Source organism: Protobothrops mucrosquamatus, unplaced genomic scaffold (assembly GCF_001527695.2).
Source record: "Protobothrops mucrosquamatus isolate PMUCROS unplaced genomic scaffold, P.Mucros_1.0 scaffold_36, whole genome shotgun sequence".
In the NCBI taxonomy this organism is placed as follows: domain Eukaryota; kingdom Metazoa; phylum Chordata; class Lepidosauria; order Squamata; family Viperidae; genus Protobothrops; species Protobothrops mucrosquamatus.
In genome coordinates, this window is record NW_015386112.1 from 568,915 (window position 1) to 586,962 (window position 18,048).

The window sequence follows — 18,048 nt, forward strand, 5'->3', positions numbered from 1 at the left end:
AAATCCAACTTCAGATCTTGAATCCAATTCTTAAGTTAACAAAAGACATAGATGGGATAATTGGAGATTATTCAAAAATAATAAGTGCTAGCAAAATAATATTTTAGGAGAAACTGGAGGATGGTAAGAGCCAAGTTAGACATTCAGACACCGGAGACTTCCAGTATCATGCAAAATCAACTTTGAGGATACATTTTTGCCAGGCCATTCAGTTACTTGCAGCATGGTTGTCAATATGAAACTGAAAGCACAGTTAATCCACATTTTATAAATATTTCCCAATTTTCCCAATATTAAGATCCCAGTCAGGTATGTTATTTATAAGAGGAACAGAAAGAAAGCAACCCATGTGTGCGCGCACCCACCATCGTGGTAGCGCTGTCGTGCGGATGCTAGCAGCCCCATTTACGCAAGCACAGGAGCTAGCACCCTGCTTGCGCAGGTGTACAAATGTCAACGCCACTGCCAGCGCCAGTGCAAGCGGTTCACTTGTGCATGCATGTGGATACTAGCACTGCCGCCGTGTGTGCGCCTGTTTACGCATGCACGCGTACACATTTCCCTTCTCCTCCAGGCCACCAACCCGGAAAGGTTGGGGAGCTCTGCACTAGACCAAACTGGCTCTCTTATATATAAGACCTAGTCAAGCTCTTGGTATCCCACTTCAACAGAAAGCAAGATTCTCTTAAAATTTCTGAAGAGACCAGAATAATATTACAAAAATCTACAGAAGTCTTTTACTAAGGGAGACAGCTAGTGCTGTCATTATCTTAAATATTAAGAAAGGAACATCCAGGTGGCCAGGATATACATTTCTTTCAGACTCTGAAAATACAAACAGCTATTAATTATTAACATATAATTCTATCAAATCAAATCTAATTTTATTTTGAGGGGTTTTATTTTTGGTTCAGTTCAGTTTAGAAAACACTTACCATCTGATAATCGGGAAGGTAGTAACAATCCTCTTCTTCCCAATTCAGCCAGTGCCAAACATCCACCATGCCACGCATTATCAGTTTCCTGAAAACTGCAGTTTTAGAAAACAGGATTTTAGGATGATTTTTCTTAATTCTGATTTTAAATGTGTGCCAAAGAAGTATCTTACATGGTGCTGTGTAATTGTGTAGCAAAACATAAAATCAAATAAAATTTCCTTTAAACATGCCACTATGAATCAATCAGACCATAATCCCAAAGTGATATTGCACTTTCCCCCTTTTTGCAAGTTGCATTGATATACATTAACCTAATATTTAAACAATTTGAACAATAGTTTTTTAAAAAAATATTTAAACAATTATCTTTCTATGCTAAATAGCAGAGGTTCCCAAACTTTGACACTTCATGGTGCTGTTAATATTTTTATAATTCTTTTCCCAACTCTAGGTCTAAACCATGAACTATCTCAAGATAGTAATCTGCAATCCTGCGACATCCATGTGATTTTCTTAAGGTGCCCTGGCACAACAGCACAAAGTTTAAGAACTAAGTCTCTACAGAAAACTGACACTATAAGAGCCTGAATCCTCTTGGTCCTCAAAAACACAGATTGAGATTGTGAACTGAAACATTATTTTAATGGGGAAAAATAAGATTCAAACATACTAAAAAATAAGTATCAGTTTTAGAATAAACCAAGATATTAAACCAACATGTAAATATGATTTAATATTTTGGTGTGTTCAGAACATCAACCTGCTTCTCAATCAAGAAAAAACAGGTTACCTATCAAGAATTGTGGATTTTCAGGTAGAGAGAATGGTGAAAAGAATTACATCTCATTTCTAGCAATGAACTGTTGGTCTGTGCTGTTTGTCAAAAAACAAAAACAAAACACCATTTAGATTGTGATAAAGGGGAAAGGAAGATTTCAAGCACCAAATGCGCAGCATTTTGGAGAATCTATTTTGGAATCTAACTTCTATGTTTCTTCTTGATAAATGTTTTGTGGATAAAATTTCATTTCTGAAAAAAACTGAATGCAAAGTATTACCTGAAGCAATCTAATACAGATCCAACAACATCATCAGCTAACTCTTTTGGCAGCCTTCCAGTTAACCTGCCAATCCTGAAAAAAGCAACAGCACTTCATTAAGATTTTCAACAGTCTATATTTGCCATGTTCATCATAAAAACACCAACGCTCTTGAAATTTGAGATTTGTAATTTTGAAACTCAAATCTATAAATTCTGTAATATATATTGATCCAACTAATCTAATTTCAACTGAATATTAAATAGTTGATTAAATGTATCTGCATTCTCTATAACATAGGCGTGCCAAAGCAGATAACCCGTAACATTTAATTCTCCCATCACCAGATCAAACTCCTATAAATAAATTTCTGGTATGTTCCTATGCTACGGTCTCTGATGCATTTAGAAGAAGGCAAGACACACATCGGGCTCCAGTAAATCCTTATATTATTTACTGTAATAATGTTCTTATTTTATTTATGGATTCTGGATTCAGAAATATAAAGAAATAGTAAATACTAAATGCATTTTTACTGCTTTGGAAATCCTTGCCACAAAATGAATACAATCCATTTTCATTTAAATATATAGAGAGATTGTTGTTCAACACTAAACAAATGCTCATAATAATTTATTAAACTTATAAATCGCCCAATTCTCAAACACTATGGGCAGCTCATGGCAATCAAACAAATTACAATAAAGAATGTGCATCTCAATGTAATTGTTTCCCAGTGTTTAAGAGTAACTCTTAAGAGGTTTTGGAAAACTGAGGTGGAGATAACATGAGTACTGAATTTATTTATTTGTTTGTTTGTTTGTTTGTATGTATGTATGTATGTATGTATGTATTTTTATAACTAATGAAATTGGCTATAACTAATGAAAAATAACTACTGAAAATGGTTTCAGTATTTTTAAAATAGGAAATGGTATATACATACTCTAAATAAAGTACTAAATAAATAAAGCATATGAACAGACACTATAATTTAGAATATAATTCAGACATGAAAAAAGTAAAGATTGTAACAAAGATCAAATGAATCCGTAAGCAAGGCCATGTGTTTTGCTATATTAAACAGGACATTTAATAGCACTGTGTTCCGTATCTTTCTAGTTACCAATATTTGCAGATTAAGCTGTGTAAATCAGTTTAACTCAAGAACACATACCCTTTTGCTGCAGACCATCTGACGATAGTATCTTTGTCTTTTAAGCCAATCAACAACTGCTCTGTGAAAACATGTTTTTTAAAATCATAACACGAATTAAAAGCCACCAAACATTGTCTTTCTCTTGGCCCTGCATCAATTTTAGCTTCATTAGGATACATCTCCAAATCTTACTGGAGTGATGAAGATAGTGATTTGTTCCTAAACATGATTTTGTAAAGAAAAATCATGTTCGTTTGTTGGTTCATTTATTTTACTGGATCTGGCACAAAAGTCTAAATAGGTCTTTAAAAAGAAAGAAGATTCAATTAATTATGCGGGGAAAGTCAGAACGGGGCATGAAAGGGAGGGACTCATAATTCAAAACAATGTCTAGAACAATAACCAAAAAGCACAAATAACAAAAGTACAATAACCTGCACAAAGTATTATTGTTAGCTAGCTTTAATTAAGATAAGCATCAAATTAATAATAACAGCTTCAATAACAAAGAGCCAGTGTGATCTAGTGGTTAAGGTACCAGTTGGAAAGCAGGAGACGGTGAGTTCTAGTCCCGCCTTAGCCAGGAAAGCTAAGAGGAAGAATCAAAAGTATGATGCCCAGATATAAATAATATTTTTTAAACTATGAAACAAAAGTAACATAACACTATTTACATTATTTCCTACCAGATAACATAAGGGATTGTACATAAATCAATAAACCATATTCATAAACTACATTGGTCAGGATGTCAGATCTTACGTTGCTTTTGCTCAAACATACCTATAACATTTTCAACCTCTCCTGGAATATCATATTCCTCTTCTTCCTCCTCCTCCTCTCCTGTGTTAACTGCTATATTTTCTGTTTTCTGCGGAATGAGACCTCCAGTGGAAAACTGTAGATTTGCAGCTAAAGATCGGAATCCCCGTTGATACCTGGAAAGGCAGTTTCACTTATGGTTATATTTTTGGCAGAGAGCAAGCGCATTATCTACAAAATATCCATGAAGTAGATTTTAAAAATGAAGGTAAAATATTCTGTCACTGGTGAAATAACTGAGCTGAAATTTCACTATTCAAATCTTACACAGCATTATCTAGAAGTAATTTCACCAATAAAATACCTATAAATTATTGTTTATTAAATAGAATGTAAATATTTATATTTAAATGTGAATATGTTTAAATATATAACATGTGCAATCTAAGCTCAAGCTTTGGGGACATAGTTTATAACTTAAGAAATACAGTGTTGTTTTTTTTAAATTATTCCTCAAGCAAACTACCTAACGTTTAATATACTTTAGTAATTAGTTCAAAATACTTGTTCATTCTTTCAGCCAGGGGTCAAAAAACACTGACTATTCTTGTATGGCCTCGAAGAATTTACAGGTAAGGACCAGATCCCCAGGACCAAACTGAGCTCCCAGGGCTGAGGGATGGAGCCAAAGGGCAGGGTATCCTGGATAATGATGTCAGACCAATACCATCCTTCCTGGCTGGTACGTTTCTTTACTTGCAGACCCGTCAGCTACATCCACACTTACATGCCCTTTATTCTTACTATTCCTAGTAATGCAATGTGTATTTTAGTGGGAAGAAATTTTTAACAGTCTAATTTATGTTTTTCAGTACTGGTACTTTCGTTCAAGGAGGCACAAAGGGAAGAGACATCACAGCTTTATGTAAACTTTTTAAAATAATACCCTATCTAGGATTTGTTTTTCTCCATTAATTCTAAATTTAACTTTGAAAGGACCATTTAGCTATTAATGTGAATTAATAATGTAATTAAAATTATAGAGGAAAAAGAAGCTTATACCTATAAAATGCCAAAGTTCCTACAAAATATGGCTAAACCAGAACTTCTTGTCATCAAATGAATAAGAGATGATGTATTATTATCTACTCCTATTAATGATAGATCTTACAACTCAGATTAGTCTAATAAAAGGAAAGAAGGCAAGTAAAAACATGATTATGAAAAGAACAAACCTCCACTTTGCCACCTTTGGCTTAAGAAATGTCAGACCAAGTCGCTGAACAAGTTTCACTCCCAGCTTGCGAAGAATTGTTTGGTTACTTTCAAAGAGCTTGCAGTTGTCAAGACATTCAAGCACAGTAGAAGCTATAACGAATAAATTTCTATATCAATAAATATATCCAGTTTTGTCCACTATATAATACATTTGAAACACATATTAATTTTCAGCAGAAGACTATGAAACATACACTCAGCTTTTAATACCAACATAATAGATAAGTTATGAAAAAAAAAGTTCTGACACGTAAGACATTTACACTGCACTGAAGTTAAGTATTTGGTCTCAATGCTATAGTCCCCCACTAAGACTAACTTGATTTATTAGGGGAAAGTATCAGTGCACATTATAAAATAAAACATTTAGGCAACATTTCAACTGAGTCCACATTTTATAGCAGATATAAACATAACCTACTGGACTCACACTTTCCTTTTTATTGATAAACTTATGACTATAATCTAACATTATAGTGCACTTCAGGGTGTCCACAGCTTGGGGTTACACCAGTGAGCTCAAAAGATTTCCTGCCCACCTTATTTTTTTTATTAACTATTAATCTTTCAAAAAGAGGAAGTTAGCATACTGACAATGAAGTGTCAGTCTCCTCTGAGACTGCCTTTGATCCTCAAATAGATGCTATCAAAGTGAGATAAGTTATTAGGTACAATATTTTTGAAGTGTTCCCCCTACACAGAAACAAAGTTAAAAGTTAAAAGAATAGGAGAAAATGCATCCCCCCCCAAAAAAAATCTGGTAAATGGATGCATTCCAATTGATTATATTGCTCAGCTATTTTGTTAATGAGCATCCCACAAGGCCCTCTGCAGCAGCATTCAGAATATGTGCACAAAAGGCCAAAAGATTTGGGAATGCTTGCCTAACTGTATAGTGTGTGTGTGTGAGAGAGAGAGGGGGGGGGGAGAGAAAGAGAGAGATTAATATACAAATTACTTACTATAGAAAAACACCTTAGGTTTTAGACTATATTTTATTCTAAAAACTGCATATATATTATAAACTGACAGGAAAAAAGGAAAAAAATAATTATTTTTTATATCTGCATATAAAGGACCTGGTATTCTTAAGCGTAATGAGTTCCTTTGTAAATTCCAATATAAATTGACCAGTACTGCTGAGCTCTGTTCAAGTCCCTCATTCCTATTGAAAGGGGCACCACAATTCCCTTCCATTTAACTGTATCCATCCCAAAGTCAATCTCCAGCCATGGATGCAGGCGAGATTTTTTATTTTATTTTTATGTCTTCAATAAATAAATAAATAAATAAGTCACTATACATATTAAACAGAAAACTGTTGAGATACAAGAGCACTTGGCAGGATTTTATCCATAGCTGTCTTTCTAGCAGACTGAATTCTCAAACTTGATCTTCAAATGAGTAATAGTAGTAATAAAATAATAATAATAATAATAATAATAATAATAATAATAGAAGAAGAAGAAGAAGAAGAAGAAGAAGAAGAAGAAGAAGAAGAAGAAGAAGAAGAAGAAGAAGAAGATAACAAAATACAAAGATCTACAAATAGAAATAGAAAGACTGTGACAAAAGCAAGCAAGGGTAGTACCAGTAGTAATAGGCGCCTTGGGTGCAATCCCAAAACAACTGGAGTACCACTTGAACACCATTGGCATTGACAAATTCGCCATTAGTCAATTGCAAAAGGCGGCCTTACTAGGAACTGCTTCCATCCTGCGACGATATCTGTAATACCATCAAACATCCACATCTGCCTATCCCAGGTCCTTGGTAAGGACTCGATAGGTAGACAAAATGCCAAATCCAGTCTGAACATCTGGCTGACTGTGCGATAATCAATAATAATAATAATAATAATAATAATAATAATAATAATAATAATAATAATAATAATAATAATAATAATAATGTTGGAAGGGACCTTGGAGGTCATCTAGTCCAACCCCCTGCTGAGGCAGGAAACCCTATACCATTTCAGACAAATGGCTGTCCAGTCTCTTCTTAAAAACTTCCAGTGTTGGAGCATTCACCGGTTCTGGAAGCAGGTTGTCTCTGCCTTAGACATCCTGTATTAATATGCAAATTATTTTCAGATGATTACAGTAACCTTCTAAAAGTTTTGGAGAGGGCACAAATGACTGGTAAAATCAGTTCCTTGTTGGCACCCTTGTACAAGACACCTCTACCAAATATTAGTTAACTCCTGTTGGGCTGCATGCCATATTATCCCAGATGTTCTACCTTCCACAGAAGGTTTTGAAGATACCGAGAGAAGGACAAGGTTATTTCTAGCTGTGGTTCTCAGGATCCCACTCACTGATTTTAAACAGGGGAGTAAAGAGAAGTGAAAAATCCTCACACTACAACCATCAGAAATTTGTATCGTGCTCATGTTTTGCTCATGTATGTTTATGCTACCACGAGTCTTACCATATGGTAAACAATCTTCCCTTTTGCCATGTTTGAAAAGTTGTGCCTAAGAAAAGTAAAAGAAAAATATATTACTGAACAATTGAAAAACAAATATTAACTAAAATTTTAAAATATTAGTATCAAGAAATAATATTCCAGGATTTTCTCTGGCATATTATATTAATTATATATTAAATTTTACCAGAATACATAACTTTAACATGTGTGCGTGATCACATTAAAGCTAAATAAAGGGCCAGGCTGATATTTAAAACTGGTTACATCAACCAAGAGTAGTTATACCCTCAAATGCATAGACTTGCACAATACAGAAACAAAAGTTTCTTTGCTTAAAGTTTAAAACTGGAGAGACAGAGCAATGTAATAATGTGCAGTGTACTGGATGTGATTATAGACAAAAATCAGGAACATCCACTGAAATAATAAAATAAAATGTAAGATGATAAAATGTAGATAACTGTTGTAATGGAATGCAACTAACCGAACACATCCTTATAGGAAGATTAGAAAACAAAGAGTGGGACAAAAGTAGTTGATGGAGGGGAAGAGAAGGGAGGGGAGGGGAGAGGAGTATCAGCTTGCAGGGAAGGGTAGAGTAGAATAGAAATTAAATCTTTGGTGATCATTAAATTGGAACTAACACACTGTAAATAAACATGAAACTAAGAGAAACACTTTGTAAATGGCATTAACAATCTTCCTAGCTTGTTTACTATTGGCTTATCTCTTCCTCAATAAACCGTAAATTCACCATAGCTGAAACTGAATATTTATTCACATATTATTATCTAGTTTAATGCCTGCCTTAGTATATATTTTAGAATTCTACTAGTTTTGCATGATTTTGCAAAAAGAAGGTAAACAGATACAAAGTTGGGCATAACTAATGTTCAACAGCGGTTAGCAGTAAAGTTACTCTAGTATGCGAGAACAAGAAGTCCCTATGTTCTAATTCATAAAATAAGGAGTTGAATACATTATAGAAAGCCATTCAAAATTAAATGCAAGCTATTTTGCAATAGGATACAAAAGTTCCAAGAAAACAATGAATGGATCTTGACATTCTATATCTTCTTCACAGACTTGGTAGACTTTGATCTTTTGCACACCCATCCACCATCACCAGATGTTGCCATTGTGGATATGGATGGGCCTTTCAGCCTGCATCATAATTACAGTGCTTGCTCTGTTATGGGGTTAAGGAGGGACTATGTGGAACTTTTAGGTGTGATATTTGGACCGCCAAGTACCTTGAGGCAAGTGGGTTAGGGATGATTTGAGTTCCTGGTGTCAGGAGAGAAGATGGATATGCTTGCCAAGGTCTGGAAAAGAAACATATTTGAGAGGGTTGGGGTGGTGGAGCTGACGGGAAAAGTAGGGCCTTCTCTACCTTATCTCCCTCTCATGGGCTCAGGGAGATATGGCAGAAATCCGAGGGTACCTCACATGGGGACATTGGGCTGAGTGCTTGAAAGAGATCCCACTATCTGCACCTGTTTCTATCCTCAGTGCCTGGCAACTGGATCCTTGGTGGTCCTGGACTTCAGCTGTTGCTTATGAATGCCAGGTTTGTGTATAATAAAGCTAATTTCATCTAGGATGATATCCTGGAGGAGGGAGCCAAGCTGGGTCAGTGGGTGGGGTTGTCCCCACTTGGAAATGTGCCCACCCACCTTTTAAGTTCTGCACTATCCAAGAGCAGAGGGAGGGGAGGAAGTATAGCAGTTGTCAAGAACCCTGCTGGCTTCTTTATTGAAGTTTTGGGGAAATTGGCATAGAAGATTACGACTGGTGATTACATGATCACCGTACATTAGTTGTAAGTGCAAGTGCCCAGATCACAATCACATGACAGTGGACGCTGCAGTAGCTGTAACTTTAGGCATGGGACATAAGTCCCAGCACCATTGTAACTTTGAACAGTTGCTGAATAAATGGTCATAAGTTGAGTATTACCTGTAAAGTTCTTCTTAACTGCTTAATTTTGTCAACCTGAAGGATGACTAAGGATTTGCTCTTCTTCCTCCACACTCTTGATGTTATTTCCATAGGGCATCTCGATTCCCTCAGTTTTCACTATTTTTACTCCATTAATTATAATGAGGACACATTTATCCACTCTAAACTCCATTACAATAGCTTGGCTATATATTTGTACAGTGTTGTCAGATGATATTTTTCCATACAGCTTCAGATTATCTATTTAAAAGAGGTGGGATAGCCTGGCACAGGTAGTCTGGCATATGTTTCTGATGTCTGATAGCCATGGCTGTCTTGTTCAATACTGCTAACTGAGGAATCAATGTAATGACTAAGAGTAGTGGTAATACTGAGTTTCCTTGAAAGATTCCCATCTTGAAGTTAACCTCTCCCAGTTTATTACCAATGATTAGCAATTCTCCATTGCGTCATTGATCTTTGCACAAAGCTTTTGGTTTTTCTACCGATTCCTATTATTTGTAGGCACTTGATTAGCCAATCATGTGGCAGGGAGTAGAATGCCTTCATGTCATCGATCTAAGTCACATTCAAATTGATCTTCCTTCTCTTGCAGTTTTACAGAATCATCGTGTAAATTAGGATCTGATCTTTTGTTCCTCTGCTGTTCGGGTAGTTTCCTTTCTGCTCAAATGGAAACAGCTTGTTTTCAACTAGATGCTGTTGGACTGCATCAACTACCATACCAGTTAGCAATTTGAAAAGTTTGGTAAACAAGTAATTAGCTGGTATTTGCCTCATTCCACTTCTTTTGGTGGATCTTCCGTTATCAGGTAGGTTTTGCCAGTTGTCAGCCAATCTTAAATTTCACCTCCTTGTAGTATGATGTTACACTGCTAGGCAATGAATGGATGCAGACCAGTCAGATGTTTCAACCAAAAACCACGCAGTTCTTATTCACTTGTTGCTGACCAATTCTTTATCTTACTTGCCCTTTTCCCATCTTTTCTGCTGTTGATTACTTCTTTCATTTTAGCTTCTTTTTTATTCTTATCCATCTCCTTTATCCAATTTGCATTTTTGTTGTATTTCTTTGGTTTATCCCATAGCTACGCCTAGAACTGCATTGTTTCTTTGTCAGGTGTTAATTGATTCATTCTAATCTCTCCATTGATGGATTGATAGAAATGTTTCTGATTCAGCTGAAATTGGAGGTTCAGCCTATGCTGTTTCTTGTTTAATTTTTTCCCAGTGCTTCCTTGATCTTTCTTCTCTCTAGGTGACAATTCTTGATCAAGTACTCTTTGATCTTTTTGTTCTTCAGCTTCTTTTATTTATCTCTTCTAGCTAGCTTGCATCTGATCTTAACATGCTGGTCTTATTTCCCAACCTGATCCTCCATTTTGGCGATTCACTGATTGGGATTTTTTAAAACAAATTGTTGATCTTGCATCCAAGATCTTCAATAATAACTGTAGCTGTGCTGTACTTCAGTTGCCTTATTTCTTGCAGCAAACTAGTGCTTATATTTGATAAACTACAGTATTGGTATCTCTTAAAATGTGCTAGCTATTTTTTGTAACAAGTTTCAGTGCAGGCAGCCTTATTTTGTTGTTTTTGTGCTGTTCTAGATGCTCAGTTATTCTTTGTTTCAATTCCTCTTGTTCTTTTAGTTAGAGGGCTCTGTCCTTTCTGAGGAGAAGGCAAAAGAGAGAATGCCTAGTTTGGAAATGAAAATAGTTCAGAAATGATGCTGATTTATATACTACCAATTCCACCTAGATTGTCTCTGTTGTTTGAGATTCCTCTGGCAAGACTTTGATTTCTTTGCCCTGGTTAGATCTTTGCAGTTTTTTCCAGTTCTACTTTGGTATATACTTTATTTCATATTCTAAATTGATGCTGATTGTCTAGCCTTTGTTCTGATTCAGGATGTTGTTCTTTCCAGAACTGGTGCATTCTTTTCAGATATTCTCTTCTCATTGGACTTGATTTATAATAGCAAATCATTTTTCCTTTGCTTTTAGTTTTTGTATATTTGTAACGGGTAAGCAACTTTTCTTTCAGTAATCCTGCAGGTTGCTTACACTCTTTGTTTAGCCAACAGTCCTGAGTCCTATAGCTCACATGTCACTAGATGTCCAGGAATTCCAATACCTTGTGCATGGTCCTTATTGATCTGGGCAACAACGAATCCAATATAGGTTTCTGTAAGTTACATCTCACCATATTGTTTATGGCAGAGACAATCTTCATTTGGCTCCTCTGACAAGACCTGTCAAGTATGGCTGAATCATTGGAATAGATCTCATCTTCTTCAGAGTACACAGCCCCACAACCACATCAAGGTAATGCCTCAATGGGGGATATTATTAGTATAATTCCTTAGATTTTATTTTGTACTCCTAAGGGGCAAGATGCAATCTGAATTCATAACATATTGTACTATTTAAGTTACTTAACAATCTTACCTTATTTTATCTAGTTAAACTATAATTAAATGTAAATCTCATGACTCTGCTATGAAACACAATAACTGATGTCCACCCAACTTGCACATTTGTAGTTACACCCAAGAATCTTGCACAATATACATCAACTCAAAATAATTATGGCTACTATTTGCAACCCTGCACTGGTTAACATCTGCTTAACCAAATCCAATGAGGACACAGGGCAACTTAAAACCAGCTTCAGAATCTCTGTATTAAAAAAAAAACATTGATTTATCATCTTTGAAAATATTTCTTAGAGGTAAGTCCTTTGAAATAAAAGCCATCATATATATAATTTATATATATATAAAAAAATTGATCTCCATATACTAAACATTCTCTAACTCAGAGAGAAACATAACATACTTACATGCAGTCATATGCATCCCCTCTTCTAACAAGTAAGAAAAGCATAAGAACATAAGACAAAAAGAAGCCTGCTAAACTGGCTCCAGGGCCATTCTAGTCCAGTATGCCTCTGGGATGATCACATATCCCACTTGCGGGGTGGTTTCCCAAATCTGGAGGTAACAGAATAGACCTATTGTCCATGAATTTATCCAATTCCTTTTAAAACCAAGTTAGTGATCATTACCCTAAACTCTAGAAAGGAAACCTTATTAATGATAAAACAAGATGGAGATAAGTTAAGAAAAAGGGTAGCTGCATAGGGAAAGGAAGGGATGTAAACCCTAAATTCCGGAGGCAAAGAGACACTCCTAAGTAAACTTAAGACACTCATGTTTGCAATAATTTGAACCTCCAGCCCATTCCTTTGTTTCAATAGCAGTCTTCTATTCAGCAAACTTAAGACACACTCCTCCCAATTCATAGGTATTTATCGGGAGATGGAATTGTCTTGCTATAGATTTTCTATCTGTAAATATGGCATTCGCTAGCTCATTGGGTGAATTAAACCATGACGCAAAAACAAGGTTTAATAGGGCCACACAATACATACTTTTTCTAATAATTTTTCATTTAACTCAATGAAAATATTTAAAATAGGGCTTGAAATAATTACATGTTTAGAATTGTCTAAAAACATTCATCCAGACACTAAACTAAATAATATTTTATCTGAACCCTGTGTTTCATCACTCTAATAGGAAGAAACACTATCAGATAAATATGGCCAGGAGTTAAAGTTAAAGGAGCATAGCCCAACCCCAAAAATATTTCCACATATGTTAACAGCTATTTATGGATTTAAGTAATGTCAGCTATGGTGTAAATGCAACAAAAACTCCCTGAGGCTATGCACCTGCTTTGTTTTAGTTTTTAATGAACTGCATTTCATGATCTTAAATGTAGCATGAATGAACATATTACAAAGCATGGAGAACACTGAGGATTAGGAGCAGTTTATGACTTTTTGATAAACCATCTGTTAGGTTAACAGACATTGATTATTTACAGTTAACATTGGAGTTCAATCAATACACACACACACAAACACACTCTCTCTATATTAGTTATAACAGTAAAATCTAATGCAAACTAAATTTAAAGAAAGAAAATACAGAATAAAAAATACAAAGAAAAAGAATAGTACACGGAATACAATGAAGAAAAAATAAATTTTCATCACGAGTATAAACAAATATAGTAACTCTTCACTCTCCCTAAAGTTACAAACATTTTATCAATTCACCTGACACTCCATCTTTTATCTATAAAAAAAATCCATGAAACATAATCCTGGTTTCAGCAGAAGTCCGTAAAGGGCCTGGAGTAACAATATATTTCATTTTAATCATGGTCAAATAAACCAACTTTATATTTTTTTCCCCTTTTACTTCTAGCAGTCTTTAGTTCATTAAAATATTGTAGGATTCGATTTCTCTTCATTTCTTCTTTATCCCATCACACAGAATTTGTCAAGGCTTTAACAAACTTCTTTTGTAAATCCAAGAGGAAAAATTATCTAGGGCATTGTGTTGTTTATAATTCACTTTTAAATTTTAAAACTTCAACCAGTTTATTTTGTAGATTCAATGAAACATCCTTTACTAAATGATTCTCTTGGCCTGTCAGTTGTAAAGCCACTTTTGATATTACCTCTATCTTGCATAATAAAATTTGTTCTATAGCTCACATTTTTTCAATAGCACCCTTTGGACATAATTACAGGTAGTCTTCAATTATGAATGGAATGGAGCCTGCCCATTCCATTCATAACTCAAAAATTCATGGGAGTGAATCTCGTACCTTGAAAGAGATCACTCCCTGCTTTTGCCCGTTCATTCGTTAATCGAATGCGTGGGCGAATGCGTGGTTTGTTAAGTGCACATGAGGTATCTCAGGGTGGGGAAGACCATGGGGGAGCCTAGTGATGGAACAGGCCCCCAAGGTCTCCTTGAATCACTAAGATACCTCATGCTTCCCCCTCCCTTCCTACTGTGCCGGACTCACTTACCTTGAAAAGATCTGTCTCCTCTCTGCCGCGATTCCTGCTTTTGGAAGAGAGGAGAGTCAATGGAAGCTCCGGCGTGCCATAATATCGTGCCAGTTCAGGCACCCATCCTCTTTTGCAGAGAAGAGGTATCTAAATTCTTGTGGTATTTGTGGTGCCTGTCTCCTGTTCCCCCCCCAACTCCAGAGTCATGCGGCTGCCACCCCCGGCCTCCGTTCGGGTGTCAGAGGCCCAGACAAGGCCTCCGACGTATGGAATAGACCTCTGGAGGTCTGAAGAAGCCTTCCCTGGCTTCCATTCCAGGCAGCAGTGGCATGGACAAGGCCTCCAATGCCTGGAACCTACCTCCGGAGGCATGCAGAAGCCTCCCACAGCCTCGGCAGCAAAGGCTTTTTGCAAAGATTGCAAAAGGCTTTGCAAACGGAGGGAAGACTTTGACGTTTTAGCCCTTACCTGCATTTGCAAAGCCTTTTGCTGCAGATCTCCACCAGACCTCCATTTGCAGAGAACAGAGGCCTAAAGTACCATGAGATCATGGGAGATCAGTAGCATGAGTCTCGCACCACTGATCTTGTATGATTTTATGTAGGTTAGGCCTCCATTCTCTGCAAATTCACCGAAGGAAGCAGCGAAACAGCTAAGAAAGTAAAGGATCTCTCAATCTTCGCAACCCAGGGGGAAGGAATAGCCAGGGTGAATGTTGCAGCGCCACTGAGGTCATTCATAAGGGTGAATGACACTGCTCTGGTGCAGCAACATTCGTAATTTCGGGACTTGATCGTAAACACTAGGGGGCGCTTATTGCGTAACTTTGAATGTTCACTAAGGGAACATTCGTAACTCAGGGATTACCTGTATGTCCAAAAGATGCTACTGAGTAGATATTTTTACTGAAATTATTGATATTGTGTTCACTATTACCTGATTATTTCTTTAAAAGTATAATTCAGTATTTTTATCATCATAACATTTTGCATCATGTTACAGGCCTGCATATCCTTTCTCTACCTAAAATCTTTAGTCCTCTCTAGAGTCCAGTTTTTAAAATCACGAAATTGCTTATCTATATTATGCCTTGTAAAAATGAAAACAAGATATATTTCTCATGAAAAACAGTGCGTACATTATAATCAATTCCAAATCTTATTGTAAAAGCTTCAGTGCTTATTTTTACCTGGATTTTTTAGGATCAGAATCTTTCTTTCTAAGATCAAAATCTTATTTAGCTTTGGGACCAAGGTCATTCCCAAAGGTTCTGAAAGTGGGAGAGGAGTGTCACGGAGCCCACCAATTGCCTCGTTGGTAGTGTGATCAATGGCATAGTAGGGGGGGTGGGAAGTGTTACATTTAGTTATATTGAATCTGAGTGGGAATTTTAGAGTTGGTTTCACTTTTGATCATGCCAATATTATATATCCAATAAAGATATTCTTTGAGGAAGCTTCAAGCCTTGGAATTCTGATTTGTTTGGATTTATTAGTTGGAACCTTGACATAGACTGTATATAAATGATGTTATGGAAGAGAAACAAGTTCTATCATAAAAGACTGAAATTGATTAGAACGTGGATTCTAAAATGATATTACAAGAATGCTATTGAAAAAGAAAATATACTGGAAATACCAATGAAATCAGCTGATGATTTAATAATTAAAAGAGATAACAAATAACAAACTGAAGAGTGACTTGCATAACTTTGTTATTTATGAAAGAGACTTGTTAAAGTTTTGAGAAATGATAAAGAAAAGGGGAAAAGAAATCAAGTTCTTGGACATTATCTGAAGAATTAAAGGCCAAGATTGTTAAAAATAAAGAGAAGGAATATAAAGTTGGTTTAAATATCAAAATACATACAGTATGTTGCTATCTCTGGTAGCCCTTTGTAGGGTTTTGCTGATCTAGGACTGAATAATGCTTCAAAGTTTTGTTTATAGTTAAGGGAAGAAGAAATAATTTGTTGTGTTAAGATAAAATGATAAGTTACTAAAATTGTTTATATTTGTTCTGATGCAGGGGGAAATCATTTCTTTAATATTTCCTTTCTTTTTATTATATTATTTTTTCTTTCTTTTCTATTTTTTCTTTTATTCTTTTTTATTTTCTGTACTATCTATTTTTTCTTTTTGTTTTTTAAATTTTTTATTAGCTTTTATCTTTTTAAATGCAACATTTAATAACATTATTATATAAATGAAAAGTGAAGCTCAACTCCTAAAGACTACAAGTCCATGCACTTTTCCTGGCAGCCATGCAGAAGCTGTTTGCAATTAATGTCTTTCAGACAGGAATATAAAAATTAGTGAGAAAAAATTAAAAGGACAGACTGAAACCAGCATAAAATGCTTATTATTCCTTATTCAAAATACTATAGAATGTAATTATACATAAACACATCTGAATGTAAATAAATTGTTTTTAAATTTAAATTCTATATCTATTGTCAATTTTCATATTTAATGTATTATAACCATATAGGCGTTCTGGAGAAATTGTTCAATTATTTGAGTAATATTTTGGGGTTATTTGCTTTTTAATAAAATCTGCTGTTCCTTATTTTGATGTTTAGTATAATTTTATTGCTTCAAGTTATGGCAGCTACCCTGCATACTTTATGAAAAATGAACTATATGTTTTTCCATAACTTAATCTAAACATTTTACTTTGAAAAATTATGGATTTATGGTTTGTATTGTTAGTTGGGGAACTTACTCAAAAACCTTTTAGTTTAACAAATTGTCCTGGAGGGAAAGACACCACGCACATGCACCTCAAATAAAAAAACAAACAAACAAACCCCATGCCAACCTATTTAAACTTTATTTTTATTGTAAAAAAACAAACAAACAAACCCCATGCCAACCTATTTTAAACTTTATTTTATTTAAGAGAGTTAAATACAATGGGAATGCACTAGACAAAAAAGTACATGAACCATGGAAATCCACATTAAATCTACCAAAATCTCTCTTGGCATAGAGTTGCCTAGCATGGGGCCAGACCAAATATATTTCATCACAATAGGAGTAAGGCAGTTAGGTCCTGCTGTACACAGAGTAGCATGGCTTCATTCTCTGGTGGCTGACTGCAGTGTGGGACCTGAGGCAGCACTTCACAGCAGCAGCAGCAGCACTGGGGTTGAAGTACAGGCCGAGGGGCAATGGCGGCCAACAGAGACTGCTGAAGACCCTGGACATCTACTTCAGCCCCAGTTCCACTGCTGAGGAGCCAAAAGGGCAGGGATGGAGGGAAATGGATGAGGGGGAGTTGAAGCACCCTGAGGTCATTAGTATGGGGAGGCTGCCAAGTATCCAAATCATGCAACACCATGAGGGTGTTGCAACAGCCATAACTTCAGGGAACAAGCATAAGCACTGCCACAACTTCAAACAGTTGCTGAACAAGTGGTCATAATTCAAGGATTACCTTGAATTCAAGGATTACTCAAAAATTCTTTGAGAAATGACTAATTTCCTAACAGTTGAATTATTTAAATAAATATTGTATAAAAGATAGCTAAATATCATATATAATCAATAATATTGTACAGAAATTATTAGGAAATATTGAATTCATATATATTTGTGCC

The 18,048-nt window shown here is 35.5% G+C and overlaps 1 protein-coding gene across 1 annotated transcript in view; it reads right to left on the bottom strand.

Annotated features, from left to right (window-relative positions):
* The window catches only part of TBCD (tubulin folding cofactor D), a 152,298-nt gene that overhangs the window by 108,111 nt on the left and 26,139 nt on the right, over positions 1 to 18,048 (bottom strand). Inside the window, exons 9-14 of the mRNA XM_015810193.1 lie at positions 7,611 to 7,656; positions 5,135 to 5,267; positions 3,921 to 4,075; positions 3,156 to 3,216; positions 1,997 to 2,071; positions 936 to 1,030 (exon numbers count right to left, since the gene is read on the bottom strand). Of these exons, the coding sequence (XP_015665679.1) occupies positions 936 to 1,030; positions 1,997 to 2,071; positions 3,156 to 3,216; positions 3,921 to 4,075; positions 5,135 to 5,267; positions 7,611 to 7,656 (565 nt within the window). The remainder of the gene's footprint in view (positions 1 to 935; positions 1,031 to 1,996; positions 2,072 to 3,155; positions 3,217 to 3,920; positions 4,076 to 5,134; positions 5,268 to 7,610; positions 7,657 to 18,048) is intronic.